At 44.9% G+C, this 21378-nt stretch overlaps 1 protein-coding gene across 1 annotated transcript in view; it reads left to right on the top strand.

Moving 5' to 3' along the window:
• Window positions 1-18786, top strand: part of cep112 (centrosomal protein 112) — a 236846-nt gene extending 218060 nt beyond the window's left edge. Inside the window, exons 24-27 of the mRNA XM_064987051.1 lie at window positions 1296-1385; window positions 11837-11938; window positions 16775-16839; window positions 17312-18786. Of these exons, the coding sequence (XP_064843123.1) occupies window positions 1296-1385; window positions 11837-11938; window positions 16775-16839; window positions 17312-17315 (261 nt within the window). The 3' untranslated portion in view covers window positions 17316-18786. The remainder of the gene's footprint in view (window positions 1-1295; window positions 1386-11836; window positions 11939-16774; window positions 16840-17311) is intronic.
• The last annotated feature ends 2592 nt before the right edge of the window (window positions 18787-21378 follow it).

Below are 21378 nucleotides of genomic sequence, written 5' to 3'. Positions count from 1 at the left end.
TTCTGTTCTTTTCTCCTATCCTCTTCATCTCCACTATTCTGTTCTTTTCTCCTATCTTTTGTCCGCCACTATTCTCTCATCTGCTATTCTTCACACAAACCTCTAAAGCCTTGTTCACACTGATGGCCTTAATGCTCAAATCAGTTTTGTTTTTCCAATCCGTTTTGGAATACTGACTGTCCAAACAGCAAGTTACAAGTGACCAGATCGGTTCAGACAGCAGTCATGGCTATGCAAGTTGTCATAGTAATGGCGGGTGTGTGCGCAGTGGTGTAGGCTGAATGGTGTTGATGCTCGTGGTTCCTATCACTCAGAAGTTACGTAACAAGCTAAGGTGACAACAGTGCCTGCCATGGACGTGTCCCAGTTGCTTTGAATGTTCAAAATCATAGTGTAAGAACACTTTTAAAGCCTCATATGAATAATCCGACTTTCAAAACAAGTTGTTTTTGGCAAAGCCCCAGCAGTCAGCTAGTTCAGGGTTCACATGGCCAGGAATCCGATTTATATCTGTCTTTAAACCATCTACGAAGGTGGTTTGAAATCTGTCTTGAAATATCTGATTCAAGCTTCTTGTCTGTTCAGACTGCATGAAAAAGAACAGATTAGAGTCTGATATGCCAAAAAAATGGATTTGAGTCACTTCAACCTGCCAATGTGAACAAGGCTTAGTCCTTTATATTCCATCCAGAGTTTGGGGATGCAAAATAATACACTGCTTAGATGGGGAAGCCTTCCTTTACTGGTATTTATGCCATAACAGTAGTTTTTGTATGCCTGCCCAGCGGTTCTGGCGGTAGATTCATGGAGGGCATTGTGTACTCTGGTAGAATCCCCGGTAAACTGTTTGAATCTCAGGTATCTGGTAGCCAGCCTACACTCATAATGCAGGTGTAGTGTTCAGTGTTCATATCTGAAACTGCACCAATATAATGATCCACAATGTATTCACAAGAGACGTGTGTGTGTGATGTTTAAAGCCCAGACAGTTAACAGTAGTTAATTCCCTGTGTGCCTCTCTCTCTATCTCCTTGTGAATGCCTCTGGGTAATGAGCCCAGCTTTCCAATAATGACTGTCACCACTTTATCATTAGCCTTTTAATACACTGTTAATCTGAGAGTCACATCTCTCTTTCTGCCTTCACTCCCTCCTCTTTTTTCTTTTTCATCTCTCGCTCTCTATCATTTGTCATTTATCTCTGTCCTCTTTCTCTCTATTTTAAACTATATTGTTCTCCAATCTCTCTCTCATTTTCCCTTGTTCAAATGTGCTCTCCCTTTTCTGTCTCTCTAGGTTCTGCAGGAGAAGGTGGAGAATCTCCAGAGGCAGCTGCACTCCTCCGAGAAGAAACTACTGAACAAAGAGTTAGAGAACCAGGAGCAGGTAACAGATTCCCTCTTCTCACCTTCAACCTCACCCCTCAACTTCACCCCCTCACCCCTCAGACTCAATTCTCAACTTCACCTCCTCAGACTCACCCCTCAACTTCACCCCCTCACCCCTCAGACTCACCCCTCAACTTCACCCCCTCACCCCACAGACTCAAGCCTCAACTTCACCCCCTCACCCCTCAGACTCACCCCTCAACTTCACCCCCTCACCCCTCAGACTCACCCCTCAACTTCACCCCCTCACCCCTCAGACTCACCCCTCAACTTCACCCCCTCACCCCTCAGACTCAATCCTCAACTTCACCTCCTCAGACTCACCCCTCAACTTCACCCCCTCACCCCTCAGACTCAATCCTCAACTTCACCCCTCAGACTCACCCCTCAACTTCACCCCCTCACCCCTCAGACTCACCCCTCAACTTCAGCCCCTCACCCCTCAGACTCAAACCTCAACTTCACCCCCTCACCCCTCAGACTCAAACCTCAACTTCACCCCCTCACCCCTCAGACTCACCCCTCAACTTCACCCCCTCAGACTCACCCCTCAACTTCACCCCTCACCCCTCAGACTCACCCCTCAACTTCACCCCCTCACCCCTCAGACTCACCCCTCAACTTCACCCCCTCACCGCTCAGACTCACCCCTCAACTTCATCCCCTCACCCCTCAGACTTACCCCTCAACTTCACCCCTAAGACTCGCCCCGCAATCCCCCTCAACTTTACCCCCTCAGACTCACCCCTCAACTTCACCCCTAAGACTCACCCCGCAATCCTCAACTTCACCCCCTCACCCCTAAGACTTACCCGTCAGTCTCACCCCCAACCCTCTACCTCACCCCTCAGCCTCACCCTGGTACCTTATCCACCCTACTTAAACCCTCTACCTCATCCCTCAACCTCAACCCCCTACGTCAACCTTCAGTTTCACCCTCTCTTCTCTTCCTCTCTCTCCCCTCTATTCTTCCCAACCCCTAGTTCAGAGGCAGAGATTTTCCAAATTCCTCTAGATCCGGCTTCAAAAGCCAGCACTATGGGGCAGGAATGTTCATTGGGAATCCTGAACCACTGCACACACACTCACACACAGACACACACCAGCCCCGGAGCCATGGCCCCTGTGAGCTCTGTAATCACAGGTCTGCTTTGACCTTGACACACACAGAGAAGAAAGGCAGTAATCACCACGTAGCAGGCTGGCTGGTGGTCTCTGTCTCTGGCTGGGCCTGTGTACCTCCAGGCTGCTATGTACCAATGGAGACAACTCTTGGTCCTGGGGAGCCGCCCAGTGACCCTTACACACACTTTGCTGGAACAGCTCCATGTCGGACGGACATAAATCTCCCCAGAATGGGTCAGTGGTCCAAGGGTAGTAGGGCCACCAGCCGGTGGGTTGACCCAGTCCTAGATGCTTTTCCTCTCATCCAACCTAGTTAAAAGGACAGGGCTTAACCTAAACTTCTGCAAGGTGAACTTTTTCCAAGGTTGTACAGACTTTCATTATGCAAATCGTCAAAGGTGTGTTTGGCGTGTAGGATTCTCCATTGAACATGCGTTTAGTCTAGGAACAAACTCAATCTGTGTCTGGGAGACTGGCCTATAACTATGTCTAAAGTCAACTCATTCCTATGGGCTTCACTGAGACTGTGTTTACCTGGTGGTCTGTGTCTGACTGGAGATGGGCCCTCTCAGTGTAGTGATAGTGAGACTGTTCTCTATACCTCCTTACTAGGAGAGAGAGGCTCTCGGAGGCTGGTGTGTTGCATGTGTGTGTGTGTGTGTTTTTGCGTGTCTGTGTGTGTGTCTGTGTGTGTGTCTGTGTGTGTGTGTGTGTGTGTGTTTTTGCATGTCTGTGTGTGTGTCTGTGTGTGTGTGTGTCTGTGTGTGTGTGTGTGTGTTTTTGCATGTCTGTGTGTGTGTGTGTGTGTTTTTGCATGTCTGTGTGTGTGTGTGTGTGTGTGTGTGTGTGTGTGTGTGTGTGTGTGTGTGTGTGTGTGTGTGTGTGTGTGTGTGTGTGTGTGTGTGTGTGTGTGTGTGTGTGTGTGTGTGTGTGTGTTTTGCATGTCTGTGTGTGTGTCTGTGTGAATGATGTGTGTGTTAATAAAACCTGAGGCCTACTAACTCTCTGTGATATTGCCCAAGTTTATCTGCCAAGACATGTCTTTGTAATCTGATCTCACACACTAAAACAGCTTCTCTGCCCAAGACTTCACACAGATGTTTCCCGCCTGCCTCTTCCAGAGGCCTCTCGGACTCCCCGCTGTAAAATGGCGGCTCGGCTGCACCTCACGGTGAGGTTCAGTCTGTCTGAAGACAATCAAAAGTACACGGGTTATTTACAGATGAATCAGCCGCTGGTGTTGTGCAGTTCTGTGTGTAACTCACTGCACTAGTAACTAACCCATCCTGGATTGTAACAGTTCACACAGATCTGTTTTCTTATCGCTCTTTCTCTTTTTAGTCACTTCTCTGTGAAGCTCTTTATTTTTTTCAAGGCAGCGAAGCGTTTTTGAATTCAAAGTGTTTCTCAACGAACTCTCAGAGTGCAACTGAGAGATGTGGAGGCGCAAACTTTGTGAGCGGCGTGGTTTTTGATGTACCCCCTTGTATCTGACAAGGTTTTTGTCACTCCAGAATCTTCCAACAGCACAATCTGCCCCCCCCCCGTCATTAGCATAACTCAAGCTACGTGGCAAACTTCATTTGAATGTTCAAAGTGTCAACACCGTGTTTCTTTCGTCTGGCAGCTGTCAAAAACCTTGGTGTGTGACAGACAGTATCAAGCGCTGGGGGAAAGTCAAAACCACCAGCACAATCTAAAGACTATATATAGATGAAATGTTGTCATTTTAAGAGGATTGCAGGAGAACAAGTTAAAAGACTTCTGCTTCCCTCAGGAGCTTCAAAATGGAATCTAACGCTTCATCAGGAACAACAATAAACTCCTATTTTCCTTTTAAAAGAGGGTGGAGATGAAACCGTTGTCTCTGTGTGGAAAGTCAGATTGTTCCTCTCACTCTCTCTCTCTGACGGATGCTTTGGAGAACAGTTGCACTGTTTTACATCCTGAGTCTGTCAATGGCCAAAACCTGGCGCCTCGGTTTGATCAGCCACTCTTCAAAAGTTCCTAACATCTGTGTGATCGGCGAGGAGCCTCTTTAAAAGCCTCCTCTCCTCACATCCCTCCATCCACCTGTCTAAAGACTAAACAGGCCTTTACTGTACAGAGAGGGATTCAGAAAGAGAGAGATGAAGCGAGGGAGCGATATTATAAATGAGTTATAGAACAGCCCGTGAGAAACAGAACTGAAAGAAAGAGTGATGTCTCTCAGAAAAAGGCTTCCATATTCAGCTGGAGTGTTTGATGTGATCCTTCAGCCAACTCGGGAGATTCAGTGAATTTCAATTCACTATCGCTCACCTGCTCTCACCACCCTGAGCCCCAGACTGCTTACCATCCCAGATCCCACCGCTGCCACCAAATGTTGCAGTTGAAATGGAATTGACCTGGTTCTGACTGATGTCATTGACTTCTATTCTATCCATATGTGTTGAATATATACACAGCTGAAAATAGTTCACTAGGTCCTTTGCCTGACCTACTGTAGTGTAGTATCTATGTCTGGGTTAGCATAGCTAGCGTGTATTAGCCACAACAAAGGTGCTGCCATAGAAAATGGCTGCTCTGCCTCTCTCCACCCCCGCACATTGCCCAGTAAACCAGGACACCCAATTGCCTTGGTGAGACATACATTATCCTTATAATCACTAAAGCTTTGTCTCCAAGGCACTCCCGAGTTGTTTATAGATCAGTGTAGATGAGCTGTTTATATATCTACCCATCCTCAGGCCTACAGTGGTTCCTCCTTTAAAAGTTGTGAGCTTACACTGCGGGACTTAGAGGTACCGAGCATCATGGCTTCATTTCTCCAGGCCACCGCAAGGGGGAGTTAGAGCATTCATTATGCATTTGGGTCCCAAGGTTTTCATATGACCAATCATATCGAGTGGTTCCAATGACGAATTTGATGTAAGCCACCCGTCCCTGGGGCTTTCTTCAACAAAGATGGCTGACAAAACATTACGGTGGAACCAAATGTAAGTTGTTATAATGTCATAACGAGTCAAGCAAAACATGTACAATTGAGAGGAATATGTTAGTTAATGTAGAGACAAACGTTTGTGCATATTTTTGTCATAAAGTTAATTTACGAAAATCGCTATTTAGCAAGTTATCTGACTGGCTAACTTTAGCCAGCTAGCTAGCTAGTGTTGTGACAGGAGAATTAATTTGTAATTCGTGTTGTTTAATGTTTTAGGGACTCCTGAGAAAACCAGCAAACCAGGCTGTCGTCTTGTGAAACAGTGGATATAAAGAATCTAGCAAGCTAAAGCATTTACTGCAAATTGAATATACAATTGTGTAAGCTTGCCTTGCAATGCAGCTGAAGTAACATAGCTAGCTAACTAAACTAAACGACATCTCACTTTCATCTACGTTTATTTTTAGCAAACTTAACATGAGTAAATATTTGTATGAACATAAGGTTCAACAACTGAGACATAAACTGAACAAGTTCCACAGACATGTGACTAACAGAAATGGAATAATGTGTCCCTGAACAAAGGGGGGTCAAAATCAAAAGTAACAGTCAGTATCTGGTGTGGCCACCAGCTGCATTAAGTACTCCAGTGAATCTCCTTCCTCATGGACTGCACCAGATTTGCCAGTTCTTGTTACCCCACTCTTCCACCAAGGCCCCTGCAAGTTCCCAGACATTTCTGGGTGGAATGGCCCTAGCCCTCCGATCCAACAGGTCCCAGACGTGGTCAATGGGATTGAGATTCGGGCTCTTCGCTGGCCATGGCAGAACACTGACATTCCTGGCTTGCAGGGATTCACGCACAGAACGAGCAGTATGGCTGGTGGCATTGTCATGCTGGAGGGTCATGTCAGGATGAGCCTGTAGGAAGGGAACCACATGAGGGAGGAGGATGTCTTCCCTCAAACGCACAGTGTTGATATTGCCTGCAATGACAACAAGCTCAGTCCAATGATGGTGTGACACACCGCCCCCGACTATGACGGACCCTCCACCTCCAAATCGATCCCGCTCCAGAGTACAGGCCTCGGTGTAACGCTCATTCCTTCGACGATAAACGCAAATCCAACCATCACCCCTGGTGAGACAAAACAGCGACTCGTCAGTGAAGATTGGCACTTTTTGTCAATCATGTCTGGTCCAGCAATGGTGGGTTAGGCAATGTTGTTGCCAGTGATGTCTGGTGAGGACCTGCTTTACAACAGGCCTACAAGCCCTCAGTCCAGCCTCTCTCAGCCTATTGCGGACAGTCTGAGCACTGATGGAAGGATTGTGCATTCCTGGTGTAACTCGGGCAGTTGTTGTTGCCATCCTGTACCTGTCCCGCAGGTGTGATGTTCGGATGTACCTATTCTATGCAGGTGTTGTTACATGTGGTCTGCCACTGCGAGGACGATCACCTGTCCATCCTGTCTACCTGTAGCGCTGTCTTACGCGTCTCACAGTACGGACATTGCAATATATTTCCCTGGCCACATTCCCTGACCATGGGCATCTTTCTTTTGGTGTTTTTCAGAGTCAGTAGAAAGGCCTCTTTAGTGTCCTAAGTGTTCATAACTGATCTTAATTGCCTACCGTCTGTAAGTCGTTAGTGTCTTAACGACCGTTCCACAGGTGCATGTTCATTAATTGTTTATGGTTCATTGAACAAGCATGGAAAACAGTGTTTAACTTCTTGACGCACCCATCCCGTTACCGGGATCATTTTCATCAACATCAACACTTGTGTGTATAAGACAGTAGTTTTGGAATTGTTAGTTAGATTACTTGTTGGTTATTACTGCATTGTCGGAACTAGAAGCACAAGCATTTCGCTTCACTCGCATTAACATCTGCTAACCATGTGTATGTGACAAATAAAATTTGATTTGATTTGAATTGCAGCGCGCCAAATTCAAATTAAATTACTAAAAATATTGAATTTTCATGAAATCACAAGTGCGATATAGCAAAACACAGCTTAGCTTGTTGTTAATCCACCTGGGGTGTCAGATTTCAATAAAGCTTTTTGGCAAAAGCAGACCAAGCGTTTATGTAAGATCATCTTTCTCAGTAGACAAAATATTACAAACAGCTAGCAGCCAAGTAGATTGGTCACGAAAGTCAGAAAAGCAATAAATGAAATCGCTTACCTTTGATGATCTTCGGTTGTTTGCACTCACGAGACTCCCAGTTACACAACAAATGTTCCTTTTGTTCCAAAAACATTATTTTTATACCCAAAATACCTCTGTTTGTTTGTCGCGTTATGTTCAGAAATCCACAGGAAAGAGCGGTCAACGCAAATAATATCCATAATGTCCACAGAAACATGTCAAATGTTTTTTATAATCAATCCTCAGGTTGTTTTTAAAATATATATTAGATAATATATCAACCGCATGTGTAGGTTTTTCAATAACACCGGGAGAAACAATGGCCGCTTTACTCTATAACGCAAAACTCACTCTGAGGGCCCCCACCTATCTACTTATGCAATGTGATCTTTCACGCTCATTTTTCAAAATAAAAGCCTGAAACTATGTCTAAAGACTGTTGACACCTTAGGGAAGCCATGGAAAAATGAATCTGGTTGATGTCCCTTTAAATGGACGATAGGCATGCATAGGAACAGAGAGGTTTCAAAATAAGAGGCACTTCCTGATTGGATTTTCCTCAAGTTTTCGCCTGCAATATCAGTTCTGTTATACTCAAAGACTATATTTTTACAGTTTTGGAAACGTTAGAGTGTTTTCTATCCTAATCTGACAATTATATGCATATTCTAGTTTCTGGGGCTGAGAAATAGGCAGTTTCAAATGGGTACGTTCTTTAGCCAAAAACTAAAATACTGCCCCCTACTCGCAAAAGGTTAACTATGCAAAAGACTAGAAACATGATTGATTTGTAATTCATATATACAGAAAAAAACTATGCATATCTAACTCCCTTCATCTGCATTAATCTGAGGAACCAGGGTAGTATTTCAATGAGATACAAAATTTCAACCAGTGGAGAATGTGAAACGCTTTATTGAAAGAAGTTCATTATCCAGGTGTTATGAATACATAATACATTTATTGTAATTATGATAATTGACGATGACGGGACTGGCTTCCTCTCTCACATCAAAACATACCTGCAGATGAGAGACAGATGGATAGAGAGAGAGCATGATTAAGCCCTGTTTTTCTTTTATTCTAACACGGTCAGTCATCATAATCATCAGGAGGTGAAATTCAAAACTGACCTTGGATCATTAACTCTGGGACTACTACATCTGTCTGTATTTCAATGTAAGCATCTCTTTAATAATACTTCCTGTTGTCCCGACCAAGTGACCTCTTGCCTATGACCATGCTGTGCCCTCTGTGTCAGCCAGTTCAGATGCGGGAGGGGTTCACCAAAGCCGCTGATATAATATAGAGGATTTAGGGAGAAGGGGGAGAGGGATGAAGTGAAGAAGAGAGATGGTTATTCTGTGTGTGTGTCTGTTTTTCAGCATAAAGTACTGGTGTCCACACTAAGTGGCTACAGAGTACTTTATGCTGAAAAACAGACACATAAGGACAAACAATAGAGGATAATGTCAATAGAAGATACTGTATGTGACGCAGACACCTATCATAGTGTACCTGAAACATTTAAATATAGAGGGCTGTGTCTCACCACTTGGGTATTGCAAGGCGAACCCCCAGGGAAATCAGAACTTGGCAGCAACAGATAGCAACAGATAGTCCAGTGAAAATGGTTTATGTTTTGTAAATCTGAAAATTAGCAGCTGACATCTTATGGGTTTTTTAATGAATGCATGTGAGACAGGTTGCATGTACAACAAGACAGGCAGAGATGAAGAGAGAAAAAGAACACAGAACAGTTTAATTACCTCTGCTTATGGACATTTTACCCAGCAATAAAGCTTCCACGGCCTGTTCCTCGGACAGTGAACATCTGGCAATATCTACATTTTCGAACCCTTGATCAGCTTAGCATAGTAGGAAACTGTATTATGAAATATATATATATATATATATATATATGAATCAGACTTGTATTAGAGAACTCTCTTTTCAAACAGGCAGTACATACAGCTCACATCTTACCTAACAGGGGACAACACAATTAAGCACTGCAGTGTTCTGCTAACGGGCGCTATTTGGCTAAGTCCACCTGCAGCCATTACATCGCATTACATAGCATTCCAGCTGCAGAGCATATCCTCTATAATGTGATCTAGAGCTCTTTGTGTCTGTCCTACAGTACAGCGCCCAGGCTAATGATGATCTAATACAGCTGGCTGAAACATCATTAGGCTGGCGGCCAGGTAGACATCTCTATTATACAGTATACCCTCTCGCTGTCAGACAAGAAAAGTGAAGGGGTAATGTCTTACCCCCTAGGAGATCTGTTTCACTTATCCCCTCTTCCTTTCTTGCTCTCTTTCTCTAATTTTTGTTTTATCTCTCTTTCTCATCCTCTCTCTCTCTCTCTCTCTCTCGTCCTCTCTCTCGTCATCTCTTTCTCTCGTCCTCTCTTTCTCTCGTCCTCTCTCTCATCCTCTCTCTCTTTCTCCCCCTTCTCTAGTACTCATAGTTATTAAATTAAACATTCATGGCCTGTCTACTTTGATTAGTTTCAAGCCTGTGAGTAGAGGCTCCAGTCCACCCTGCAGTGTAGCCCAGTGAATTCTAGTTACCCTGAATCTGATCTATGGGACCGAAAACAGAGAGGGAGTTGTCGGGAGGGCGCTAGTCATTTAGATTGAAGTGTGTATATCCCTTACTGCTGTGGTAACTTAAATACAGCACTGTACGTACTGTATATGCATTAAGAATCCAGCCAGGGAACTTGAATGGAAAGCTTACAAAGAATCCCAATACTTTTACATTGGATGTGGCTTATGAGGACAGTGATCATTTGACCGTTGTTTGTTTGTTCTGTGTTTTTTGGTCTTGGGTGTTTTGTCTGGGTGCCATCTTGTTATAACTGCCTCCCTCTCAGGGGTTCTACACTCTTTTTTGTAACTTGTTGGCACCCCAAATTACAGCCTGTAAAACATGTTTTTTTTTCATATGTTTGAAAATGTTCATTCTCAAATTACCCATGGCTCCCTTTCTCACGGAGCAAAGAAACAAAAGAAAATTGATGGACTTTTTCTCCTGATGATGTTATTGGCCCGACACTTTTAAATGAGGTGGGAGGGAGAACATTTTGGGCTAAGTGGCAAAGGCCTAATCTACTGCACACTGTGCTGAGACAAAAAGAGCTGTTCTGTGTTGGGATCATTTATACTCTCCCCCTTTGAAGTGCGTCCAAATCCCTTTCATTGTGCCCCTGAAAGATTAATTACAGAAAACCAGATCAATCAGTTAAATCCACAACAGGAAAATTATTTTTGGAAAACCAATTTTCTACTACTTGGCCTCTCTCTCTCTCCTCTCTCGCTCGCTCTCTCTCTCTCAAACTGAATATCTAAAGAAAAATAAAGAGGAAATAACTGGACTTCGGCATGCTAAAAATGTAATAGTAGGAATAGTTTGGGACTCTCCCTAGTTATCAGTCAATCAATCAATCAAATGTCTTTATAACGTCCTTTTTACATCAGCAGATGTCACAAAGTGCTTATACAGAAACCCAGCCTAAAACCCCAAACAGCAAGCAATGCAGATGTAGAAGCACAGTGGCTAGGAAAACCTCCCTAGAAAGGTAGGAACCTAGGACCAAACGTAGAGCAGAACCAGGCTCTGAGGGGTGAAACCTCTGTTTGTCATTACAGCATGTCTGCCTACTGAACTTTCAGTACATGCTCTGTGTGTGTTTGTGGGCATGGAGGAATGGCTAACCAAACGTTTTAAACTTTGTAATCAGACTATGGTTTTCTCCAGTGTAATTTAGCTCCAGACAGCCCTCTCTGTGCCCAACATAGGGAGGGCTGGTGTGTTTGATGTGTTCTGTCTGTTCTTTCAAACCCAGCTGGGCCTGGGTCTAAAAGTCAAGGGTGGTCAATTCTGGTCCAGGAGGGTGGAAGTAAATGTCTGCTCAAGCCCAGATTTAATAAGACACCTGATTCAGATAATGATGGTCTCTAAAATTAATATGGTGATTAGTTCATTTGAATTAGGTGTTTTTGTGCTGAGCTGGAACACAAACCTGCAGCAACTGCATACCCTAAGGGTTACGCTGAGTTGGCCACATGTGGTCTATGGCGGCCGTTATCTTTTTATTAGCCAATAGGGGGCGATGTGTGTATAATTACTCTTTGGTCAATTAATAGAAGCTCTTGTCCAGAGCCACTTACAATAAGTGTATTGAACCACATCCTCTCTTTCTTCCTGTTCCTCCTCCTGTTCCTCTCCCTGCAGGTGACGGTGGTGCTTCAGGAGTGTGCGATGAAAATGAAAGGGCTGATGCCAGCTGAGCTGCGACAGGAGCTGGAGGACACCATCTCCTCTCTCAAGTCTCAGGTAGGAACAAGTCCTGCATGGGACACTATACACAGGACACGCACAGCCTATATCTAACTCACCAGATTCAACTAATCCACATATCAACTAACTGTCAAGATCTTGGTTAGTTGATTAATATGTTAGTGACCTAGAGTTGTTGACCCCTGACCTATATGTAGTAATACAGACCGAGGTCCCTGTACCTGGGCAATACACTCCATACATCTCACCTTATAGACCTGCTTTCCTTTTCAGTGATTCTTCAGATACCAACTATGAACAGTTTTCCTTTGCTGCCATTTTCTTTTCTGCTTTCCTCCCTCTCTACATATTGATAGAAACCATCCCAGACTGAACCCACACTTAGTCTCTATGTGAGTGTCAGCATTGTTTGTTTGATTCCTCGGCCGTGATGAGGAGATATCATATGGTGGTGTAGACCAGACACCAGAGCCCATAGACATGGCTTTGGACCGGTCCACTTTGAAGCTCCCTCTCTTTCTCTAGGCTCCATCAGATCACACACAATTATTATTATCAATTACACCCCGCGTTTAACCACATTAATACTGCCGCCCGGCCGCCGCGGACAGTCTCCTATTAGTTTAACTGGGCCTTGTTCGACAAGAAAACTGTGGTGGGCGGCGGGAGGGACGGGAATTTCGAATGTAAACAATAGGCCTTTCTGTGTCGGGCTGTGGTGGAGGGGGCAGAGGGAGAGGGGGGCCCCACTAACCAACCAACAACAACATTTGGAGGGGGCCCGCATTTCTAAACTCAAACTGGCCCCAACGCCTGGCTGCTTTGGATAGCTCCGGCTGGATCTCTTTCCAGTCCTGCCACCACAAGCCTCTATCATCGGATATGTTTATACGATGTAATTCACGACCAGAACGGCCTCCCTTTTCATTGAGGATGTCTTGGGTTTTGCACATTACGACGCATTATTTTACTGAAAGAAAGAGTGACTCCATGGCATCCGACCGCAGTTCTGTTTTTGCATACTGGTGCTGTTACTCCTCTGAAAGAGGCAGCTCCGCCTCTCCAAATGAAACGCTAAATCTGTTCCTGAGGTTTCCATCCAAGAGAATGGAATGTACCATTGTCTTCCAGTACAGTAGTTACACATCAATAAATATTATAACCTTTTTGTTTCATTTGATCTAAAGAGAAGGATTTTTATTTGTTTTCATTTGTTGTGGAAGACAGTAGTATGTACAGTGCCTATAGAAAGTCTAAAGCCCCCTTCAAACTTTTCACCTTTTGTTGCCTTATAGCCTGGAGTAAAATGCATTCAAATCGTTGTTTTTCTCTGTTGATCTACACATCCTACCACACAACTTCCAAGTGAAAAAAAAAGAAAATCGATACAAAATGAAACTGAAATATCTTGGTTGTAGAAGTCTCCACCACTTTCTAATAGCGATCCTAAATTAGCTCAGGTGGAACCAGTCACCTTCAAAATCACACACCAACTTAATTGGCCTCCACCTGTGTTGAATTGTAGTGATTCACATGATTTCAGGATCAATTCAGCAGTTCCTGTAGGTTCTGGGTATAAAAAATCCTAAGGCCTGAATATCCCTTTGGAGCACGGTCAAGACGATTATTAAGTACAGTAGAAGGTGTATGGCACCACCAAGATCCTGCCTAAATCAGGCTGTCGTTCCAAACTGGATGACCGAGCAAGTAGGAGTCCAATGGCAACTTTGAAAGAGCTACAGGCTTTTATGGCCAAGACTGGTCAAAGTGTGTATCTGACAACAATATCCCAAGCACTCCACAAATCTGCCATATAGGGTGGCAAGATGGAAGCCATTATTCAAGAAAGCCCACCGGTTTTGAAGTAGGCAAAGTAGCCATGTGGCAAAACGTTTTGTGGTCTGACAAAACAAAAATTGAACTTTTTGGCTTAAATGCAAAGCGTTACGTTTGGCCAAACCCAATACCCATCATACCCGCAAACCCATCACCCAAAGAACACCATCCCTACTGTGAAGCATGGTGGTGGTAGCATCATGTTGTGGGGAGGTTTTTCAGTGGCAGGTTCTGGGAGACAAGTCAGGATCAATGGAAAGATGAACAGAGCAAAGTACAGAGAGATCCTCACTTTTCTCACTTATCAGGATAGAAGGGGCAATGAATGAAGCAATGTACAGAAAAGTCCTTGAGGAAAACCTGCTACCCTCTGCAAGAAAGCTGAAACTGGGACGGAAGTTCCGCTTTTCAGCATGACAACGACCTGAAGCACACAGCCAAAGCTACGGTGGAGTGATTAAGGTATAAAAAGGCAAATGTCCTTGAGTGGCCCAGTTAGAGCGTCCCACCTAAATTTAATTAAAAATGTAAGATTGAAGATTGGTGTCCATCTATGCTCCCAAAGGAGCTTGACAGAGCTTGAGCAGTTTTATAAAGAAGAATGGTCAAATATTGCCAAATCTAGGTGTGCAAAGTTGGTTGAGACCTATCCCAACAGACTGCTGTAATGGCTGCCTAAGGTGCTTCCACCAAGTATTAACTCGGGGGGGTGGTGACATGTCCAATTATGATATTTAAGTTTTGTATTTTTAATAAATACTTTTTTCACTATTAAAAAAAATGTCCTTAAGTGTGGAGTATGGTGTGTAGATATATTTGTAAAAATGCATGAAACTGAGGCACTGACAAACAAAATGTGAAAAAGTTGAAGGGGGTGTAGACTTTCTATAGGCACTGTATGTAGTTAAGGCCTGATACTGCCTCATCTAACCCTTTGGAAGTTAACTCTTTCACTGTATGTAGTTAAGGCCTGATACTGCCTCATCTAACCCTTTGGAAGTTAACTCTTTCACTGTATGTAGTTAAGGCCTGATACTGCCTCATCTAACCCTTTGGAAGTTAACTCTTTCACTGTATGTAGTTAAGGCCTGATGCTGCCTCATCGAACCCTTTGGAAGTTAACTCTTTCACTGTCCCCGTAAAGTACTAGTGGACTAGCTTTACTGACCCCATGTCTTGGATTCTCATGGTTTCACTACTGTATCAAAATCCTAACCTCTCACCTATAATCTCACTCAGTCGTTTTACTCCCTAGCCTCTACTCCCGTATGAATTACTCCCTAGCCCCCTTCCCCGGTATGAATTACTCCCTAGCCCCCTACTCCCCTATGAATTACTCCCTAGCCCCCTACTCTTTTGTGAATTACCCCCTAGCCCCCTACTCTTTTGTGAATTACCCCCTAGCCCCCTACTCCCCTATGAATTACTCCCTAGCCCCCTACTCCCGTATGAATTACTCCCTAGTCCCCTTTGGAAGTTAACTCTTTCACTGTACTCCCCTATGAATTACTCCCTAGCCCCCTACTCTTTTGTGAATTACCCCGTAGCCCCCTACATCCCTATGAATTACTCCCTAGCCCCCTACTCCCCTATGAATTACTCCCTAGTCCCCTACTCCCATATGAATTACTCCCTAGCCCCCTACTCTCCTATGAATTACTCCCTAGTCCCCTACTCCCCTATGAATTACTCCCTAGCCCCCTACTCCCCTATGAATTACTCCCTAGCCCCCTACTCCCCTATGAATTACTCCCTAAATCCCCTACTCCCCTATGAATTACTCCCTAGCCCCCTACTCCCCTATGAATTACTCCCTAGCCCCCTCCCATATGAATTACTCCCTAGCCCCCTACTCCCCTATGAATTACTCCTCGCCCCCTACTCCCCTATGAATTACTCCCTAGCCCCCTACTCCCCTATGAATTACTCCCTAGCCCCCTACTCCCGTATGAATTACTCCCTAGTCCCCTACTCCCCTATGAATTACTCCCTAGCCCCCTACTCTTTTGTGAATTACCCCCTAGCCCCCTACATCCCTATGAATTACTCCCTCGCCCCCTACTCCCATATGAATTACTCCCTAGTCCCCTACTCCCATATGAATTACTCCCTAGCCCCCTACTCCCCTATGAATTACTCCCTAGTCCCCTACTCCCCTATGAATTACTCCCTAGCCCCCTACTCCCATATGAATTACTCCCTAGCCCCCTACTCCCCTATGAATTACTCCCTAGTCCCCTACTCCCCTATGAATTACTCCCTAGCCCCCTACTCCCGTATGAATTACTCCCTAGTCCCCTACTCTCCTATGAATTACTCCCTAGCCCCCTACTCTCCTATGAATTACTCCCTAGTCCCCTACTCCCGTATGAATTACTCCCTAGCCCTCTACTCCCCTATGAATTACTCCCTAGTCCCCTACTCCCCTATGAATTACTCCCTAGTCCCCTACTCCCCTATGAATTACTCCCTAGCCCCCTACTCCCCTATGAATTACTCCCTAGTCCCCTACTCTCCTATGAATTACTCCCTAGCCCCCTACTCCCCTATGAATTACTCCCTAGTCCCCTACTCCCCTATGAATTACTCCCTAGCCCCCTACTCCCCTATGAAATACTCCCTAGTCCCCTACTCCCATATGAATTACTCCCTAGCCCCCTACTCACGTATGAATTACTCCCTAGTCCCCTACTCTCCTATGAATTACTCCCTAGCCCCCTACTCCCCTATGAATTACTCCCTAGCCCCCTACTCCCGTATGAATTACTCCCTAGCCCCCTACTCCCCTATGAATTACTCCCTAGCCCCCTACTCCCCTATGAATTACTCCCTAGCCCCCTACTCCCCTATGAATTGCTCCCTTCAACCCCTACTCCCCCCTACTCTCCAATACTTGCCCCCTATTGCCTTAACCCTTTTCTATCTCAACCCCTTCTCTATCACTCTACTCCTATACCCTCTTACTGAGCCCCTACTGTGCATTGACCCCTGACCCCCTACTGTGTGTGTTGACCCCTTACTCTGTGTTGGCTGCAGGTGAACTTCCTCCAGAAGAGAGCTTCTGTGTTACAGGAGGACCTGGATGCCTGTCACAGCAGGAGGTAAATGTCCTGTAACGTGACTGTGATCGAGGCCTGGCGGTGGAAGCCTTTGATGTCTCGTCCATCCATCATGCTGTCAGAGACACTGGATGTGTTTATGGAAAGCATCTATACATACCCTGTGATGAGAGTGGCCATTCAAATAGTCTGCTACTGCCACCTGGGACAATGCTGTGATCTATCTGGGTGAACATAGGAGGCGTCGAAGTCACTCAAATTACACCACCCAAACCCAACTCAGTCATTTCATTTACTACATTGATTTGACAGGGACAATGCACATCAATCAATATTTCTGTAAATGTGCCAGATTTTCCATCTGTAGTCCCAGGCAGGTAGTCAAAACGGAATCTTCTCTATCCTCTTTGAGTAATATAATAGACTGTTGAGAGATGTGAAGTTCATGAAACATGTGCTTAAACAACCCTCCGTTTTCTCTCCTGTCCTAAACCCCTCCCCTCACCCAATCTAGGTAACCATGGACTGTTCTTCCCTTGGCCACACCCATTATCCGGACATGAAGAATAAGACTATCAGATGTGAGAATCATCGCCACAGTTACCAGGCATCACACATCTGTCATGCCATGGGTGCACCAATCAGTTGTGCCAGTTATGTTGGCCACACCCACGCTGTTTTTAACCACTATGGATGTGTTCATATTTATTCACTGTCAGATTTTTTTTCACATTCCCCGTTAGAAATCAATCATTTTTCATAACTTTTTGTGGATGTTTAATGTGCGTACTATCCATACATACACTAAAAATACAAAATTATGTGGACACCCATTTAAATGAGTGGATTCTGCTATTTCAGCCACACCCGTTGCTGGCAGGTGTTTCAAATCTAGCACACAGCCATGCAATCTCCATAGGGAGACATTGACACTAGAATGGCCTTACTAAAGAGCTCAGTGACGTTCAACAATTCAATTTGTCAAATTTCTGCCCTGTTAGAGCTGCCCTTGTCAACTGTAAGTGATGTTATTGTGAAGTGGAAAAATCTAGGCGCAACAACTGCTCAGCCACAAAGTGGTAGGCCACACAAGCTCCCAGAATGGGACCGCCGATGGCTGAAGTACGTTGCATGTTCGTTGGGAGCTTCATGAAATGGGTTTCCATGGTCGAGCAGCCACATACAAGATCACCATGCGCAATGCCAAGCGTCGGCTGGAGTGGTGTAAAGCTCGCCGCCATTGGACTCTGGAACAGTGGAAATGCGTTCTCTGAAGTGATGAATCACGCATCACCATCTTGCAGTCCGACGGACGAATTGGGTGTGGCGGTTGCCAGGAGAACACTACCTGCCCCAATGCATAGTGCCAACTGTAAAGTTTGGTGGAGGAGGAATAATGGTCTGGGGCTGTTTTTCATGGTTCGGGATCCTTAGTTCCAGTGAAGGGAAATCTTAATACTACAGCGTACAATCACATTCTAGACGATTCTGTGCTTCCAACTTTGTAGCAACAGTTTGGGGAAGGCCCTTTCCTGTTTCAGCATGTCAATGCCCCCGTGCACAAGGCGAGGTCCATACAGAAATGGTTTGTGGAGATCGATGTGGAAGAACTTGACTGACCTGCACAGAGCCCTGACCTCAACCACATCAAACCCCTTTGGGATGAATTGGAAAGCCGACTGCAAACCAGGCCTAATCACCCAACATCAGTGCCGACCTCACTAATGCTCTTGTGGCTGAGTGGAAGAAAGTCCCCACAGCAATGTTCCAACATCAAGTGGAAAGCCTTACCAGAAGACTAGAGGCTGTGGTAGCAGCAAAAGGAGGACCAACTCCATATTAATTCCCATGATTTTGGAATGAGATGTTCGACGAGCAGGTGTCCACGTACTTTTGGCCATGTAGTGTATGTTGTTTTTGTGATTCCATGAGACATACTGAATGTACATACCGGATGCATTGTTTTATTAAAGTCATTTTTTCATCATATTACTTTGTTTGATTGTCAATGAACACATCATTTCTCATCTTAACAGTGTTTGATCCCATATGTAATAAAAATATTGTATTGTTTTTGAGTTGACACACAACCTCAGCTTGCAACGAATTGAGATCTACTCTTTACGACCAAGCCAGAGACCTTGAATCTTCATTGCTCCCATTGGAGCGTGGCAGCCATTTTCTATTCTGAACAGTAGTTCTGTTGTATTGGAGGGTTTGTGGTTGGTGCAGATAGAGACCTCTGGTAGTAATGGTGGAACATCCAGCCAAACAGAACAGTAGTTTAGTAGTGTTTCTGAATGACTCTGGCTTATACCATTGTCTCCACTGGAAACCCATGATGACCTCAGACGTTCCTGTCCATTAAATGGCAGCCGTTTGTGGCATTGCTGTATTTAAGCAGTCCCCCCTGGTCAAATATAATAACACAATGGTTTTGAATGACATGAAAACAACTAGTACTATTACTACTTTTTCAAACTCCTGTCACAAGTAGATGCTTCAAGATGTAAGAATAAGGACTGTGCAAGAGCAATATTTTGTGAACAGACACAGCATAAACATTGCTACTGCATAGCGGGTTTGATTGAATGCCAGGCCAAGTCTCAGATGCCTGCAGAGCGAGGCTGGTAAGGATGATAACGTTTGTGTGTTTAGGGAGAGGCCTGTATAGTTTACCACTCTTATTACGTATCCTATTATGCTGGACAAGGAGGAATGCATGGGGTTCAATGCTGGCCGGTTCAAGGGAATCCTCATTTCCTGGAAGAAGACGGGTTAGGTTTGAGGCATTATTATGATGTTCCAAAACAGCAGATTTCATTTCAAACGAGCCCTGCGTCCCCATTAGCATTGGAATTGCTTTTCTTGTACGCGTGCTGTTGCGCACTTCCTCAAATTCCCATTGTCCATGACCTGCTCTACGGTTTCCAAGCGTAACACTACACCACTCCGTATTTATTTTATGTGCTGATTCTGCTGCCTGGGCAGAGAGAGAGAGACTTTCACACCGACAGGAACAGGAATTTAGTCTTTAGGCACCAAGCCTTTGTAGAGTCTGTTGTTTGTGGAAGGAGAGCACGGAGGACTCTCATTCCACCACAGTTGCATTCTAAGACAGTACTAGGACCCCTGGGAGTACTTGGCCTATCCACAGTGGGTACTTGAGAAGACTCATTCAACCATTGGCTTCTTGATAAAATGCACGAGGGGTACTTCAGGGTGCTCCGGGCAGGGTAAATTCAGTTGGTGTACAGTAAGAAAAGGTTGGGAACCACTGTCCTAAGAGAACATGTGTGGCCCTTCTCAATGAGATGTGCTAGCAGAGAAGCTGGGGTTGGTGGGTGGTTGGAGGTTAGGGTGTGTTTGGGAAGAATGGAGTCAATGGTTTTGGATGTGAAGGTGTGTATTTAGGTTGTCTGAATGAGCTCAGCTTTAGGGTGTGTGTGTGTGTTCATCACTACAGACCCTGGTTTGATTCCAGGTTGTACCACAACCAGCTGAGATTGGGAATCCCATAGGGCGCCGTACAATTGGCCCAGCATTGTCCGGGTTAGGGTTTGGCCGGGGAAGGCCGTCATTGTAAATAAGAATTTGTTCTTAACTGACTTGCCTAGTTAAATAAAGGTTAAATAAAAAATAACTGAGGCTTTGCATGAGGCCCAGGCTGAAGCATTGGTGCTAAAGGTCAGAGGAGGAAGTGACACCAGATTCGCTCATTTACATTTAGGATGCATCTCAATAGTCTAAAGTAACTTTCATCTACATTGATGTGAATGGACTAGACAGGTGTCAAATTCCTGATAGACATTCCACCATATTATCTTACTTACTGAGTTCCAACAAGTCACTTCATACTTTTGAGATGCCAAGAATGTACTCTTTTATATCTGTCTGCACATAAAAGAACTGGGAGTACCTTTATGACACTTCTTCCACACAGCCAACCCAACTGCATAGATCAAAGGTCTTCCTCCTCTCCTCCCGCCTCTCTGTGTTATCTCCCCATCAGAGACAGAGTGCCCACACTGTGACATCATAAAAGGGAGACGGATGTTCCACTGTCCCAGAGTTCTGTATCCCTCCGCCTGGTGGCACAGAACCGAAGCACACCCAGGCAATCCCAAAGAAAGTGTGTGCTGGGGATTTGTTAGTTCCAAATCCATGAAGCACTGGTGTCTTGAGTGATTTTTGTTTTGGGATATGGTCTCTGTGATGGAGAAAGGTCATAGGGGTACTGTTTAGGGAATTGCAAGGTGATTTGAGGTTGAGTTGTCTTGCTAGTAAACTTTGTGGGTTATGCATGGTGATGTGTGGAAGCCTACTGTCTCTGATTGACTGTGTTTGTGTGTGTGTGTGTGTGTGTGTGTGTGTGTGTGTGTGTGTGTGTGTGTGTGTGTGTGTGTGTGTGTGTGTGTGTGTGTGTGTGTGTGTGTGTGTGTGTGTGTGTGTGTGTGTGTGTGTGTGTGAGTGTGTGTGAGAGAACACGCGAGTCAGTGGATCTTTTTATAGAGTTGTTTTCTGACTTAGTCCCCAGGAGACCTGTGTTTGGCTGCTCCGCTCTGCACAAACTGCCTGCAT

This window comes from Oncorhynchus masou, chromosome 14 (genome assembly GCF_036934945.1).
Source record: "Oncorhynchus masou masou isolate Uvic2021 chromosome 14, UVic_Omas_1.1, whole genome shotgun sequence".
Taxonomy (NCBI): domain Eukaryota; kingdom Metazoa; phylum Chordata; class Actinopteri; order Salmoniformes; family Salmonidae; genus Oncorhynchus; species Oncorhynchus masou.
This window is presented reverse-complemented; position numbering and strand designations above follow the sequence as displayed.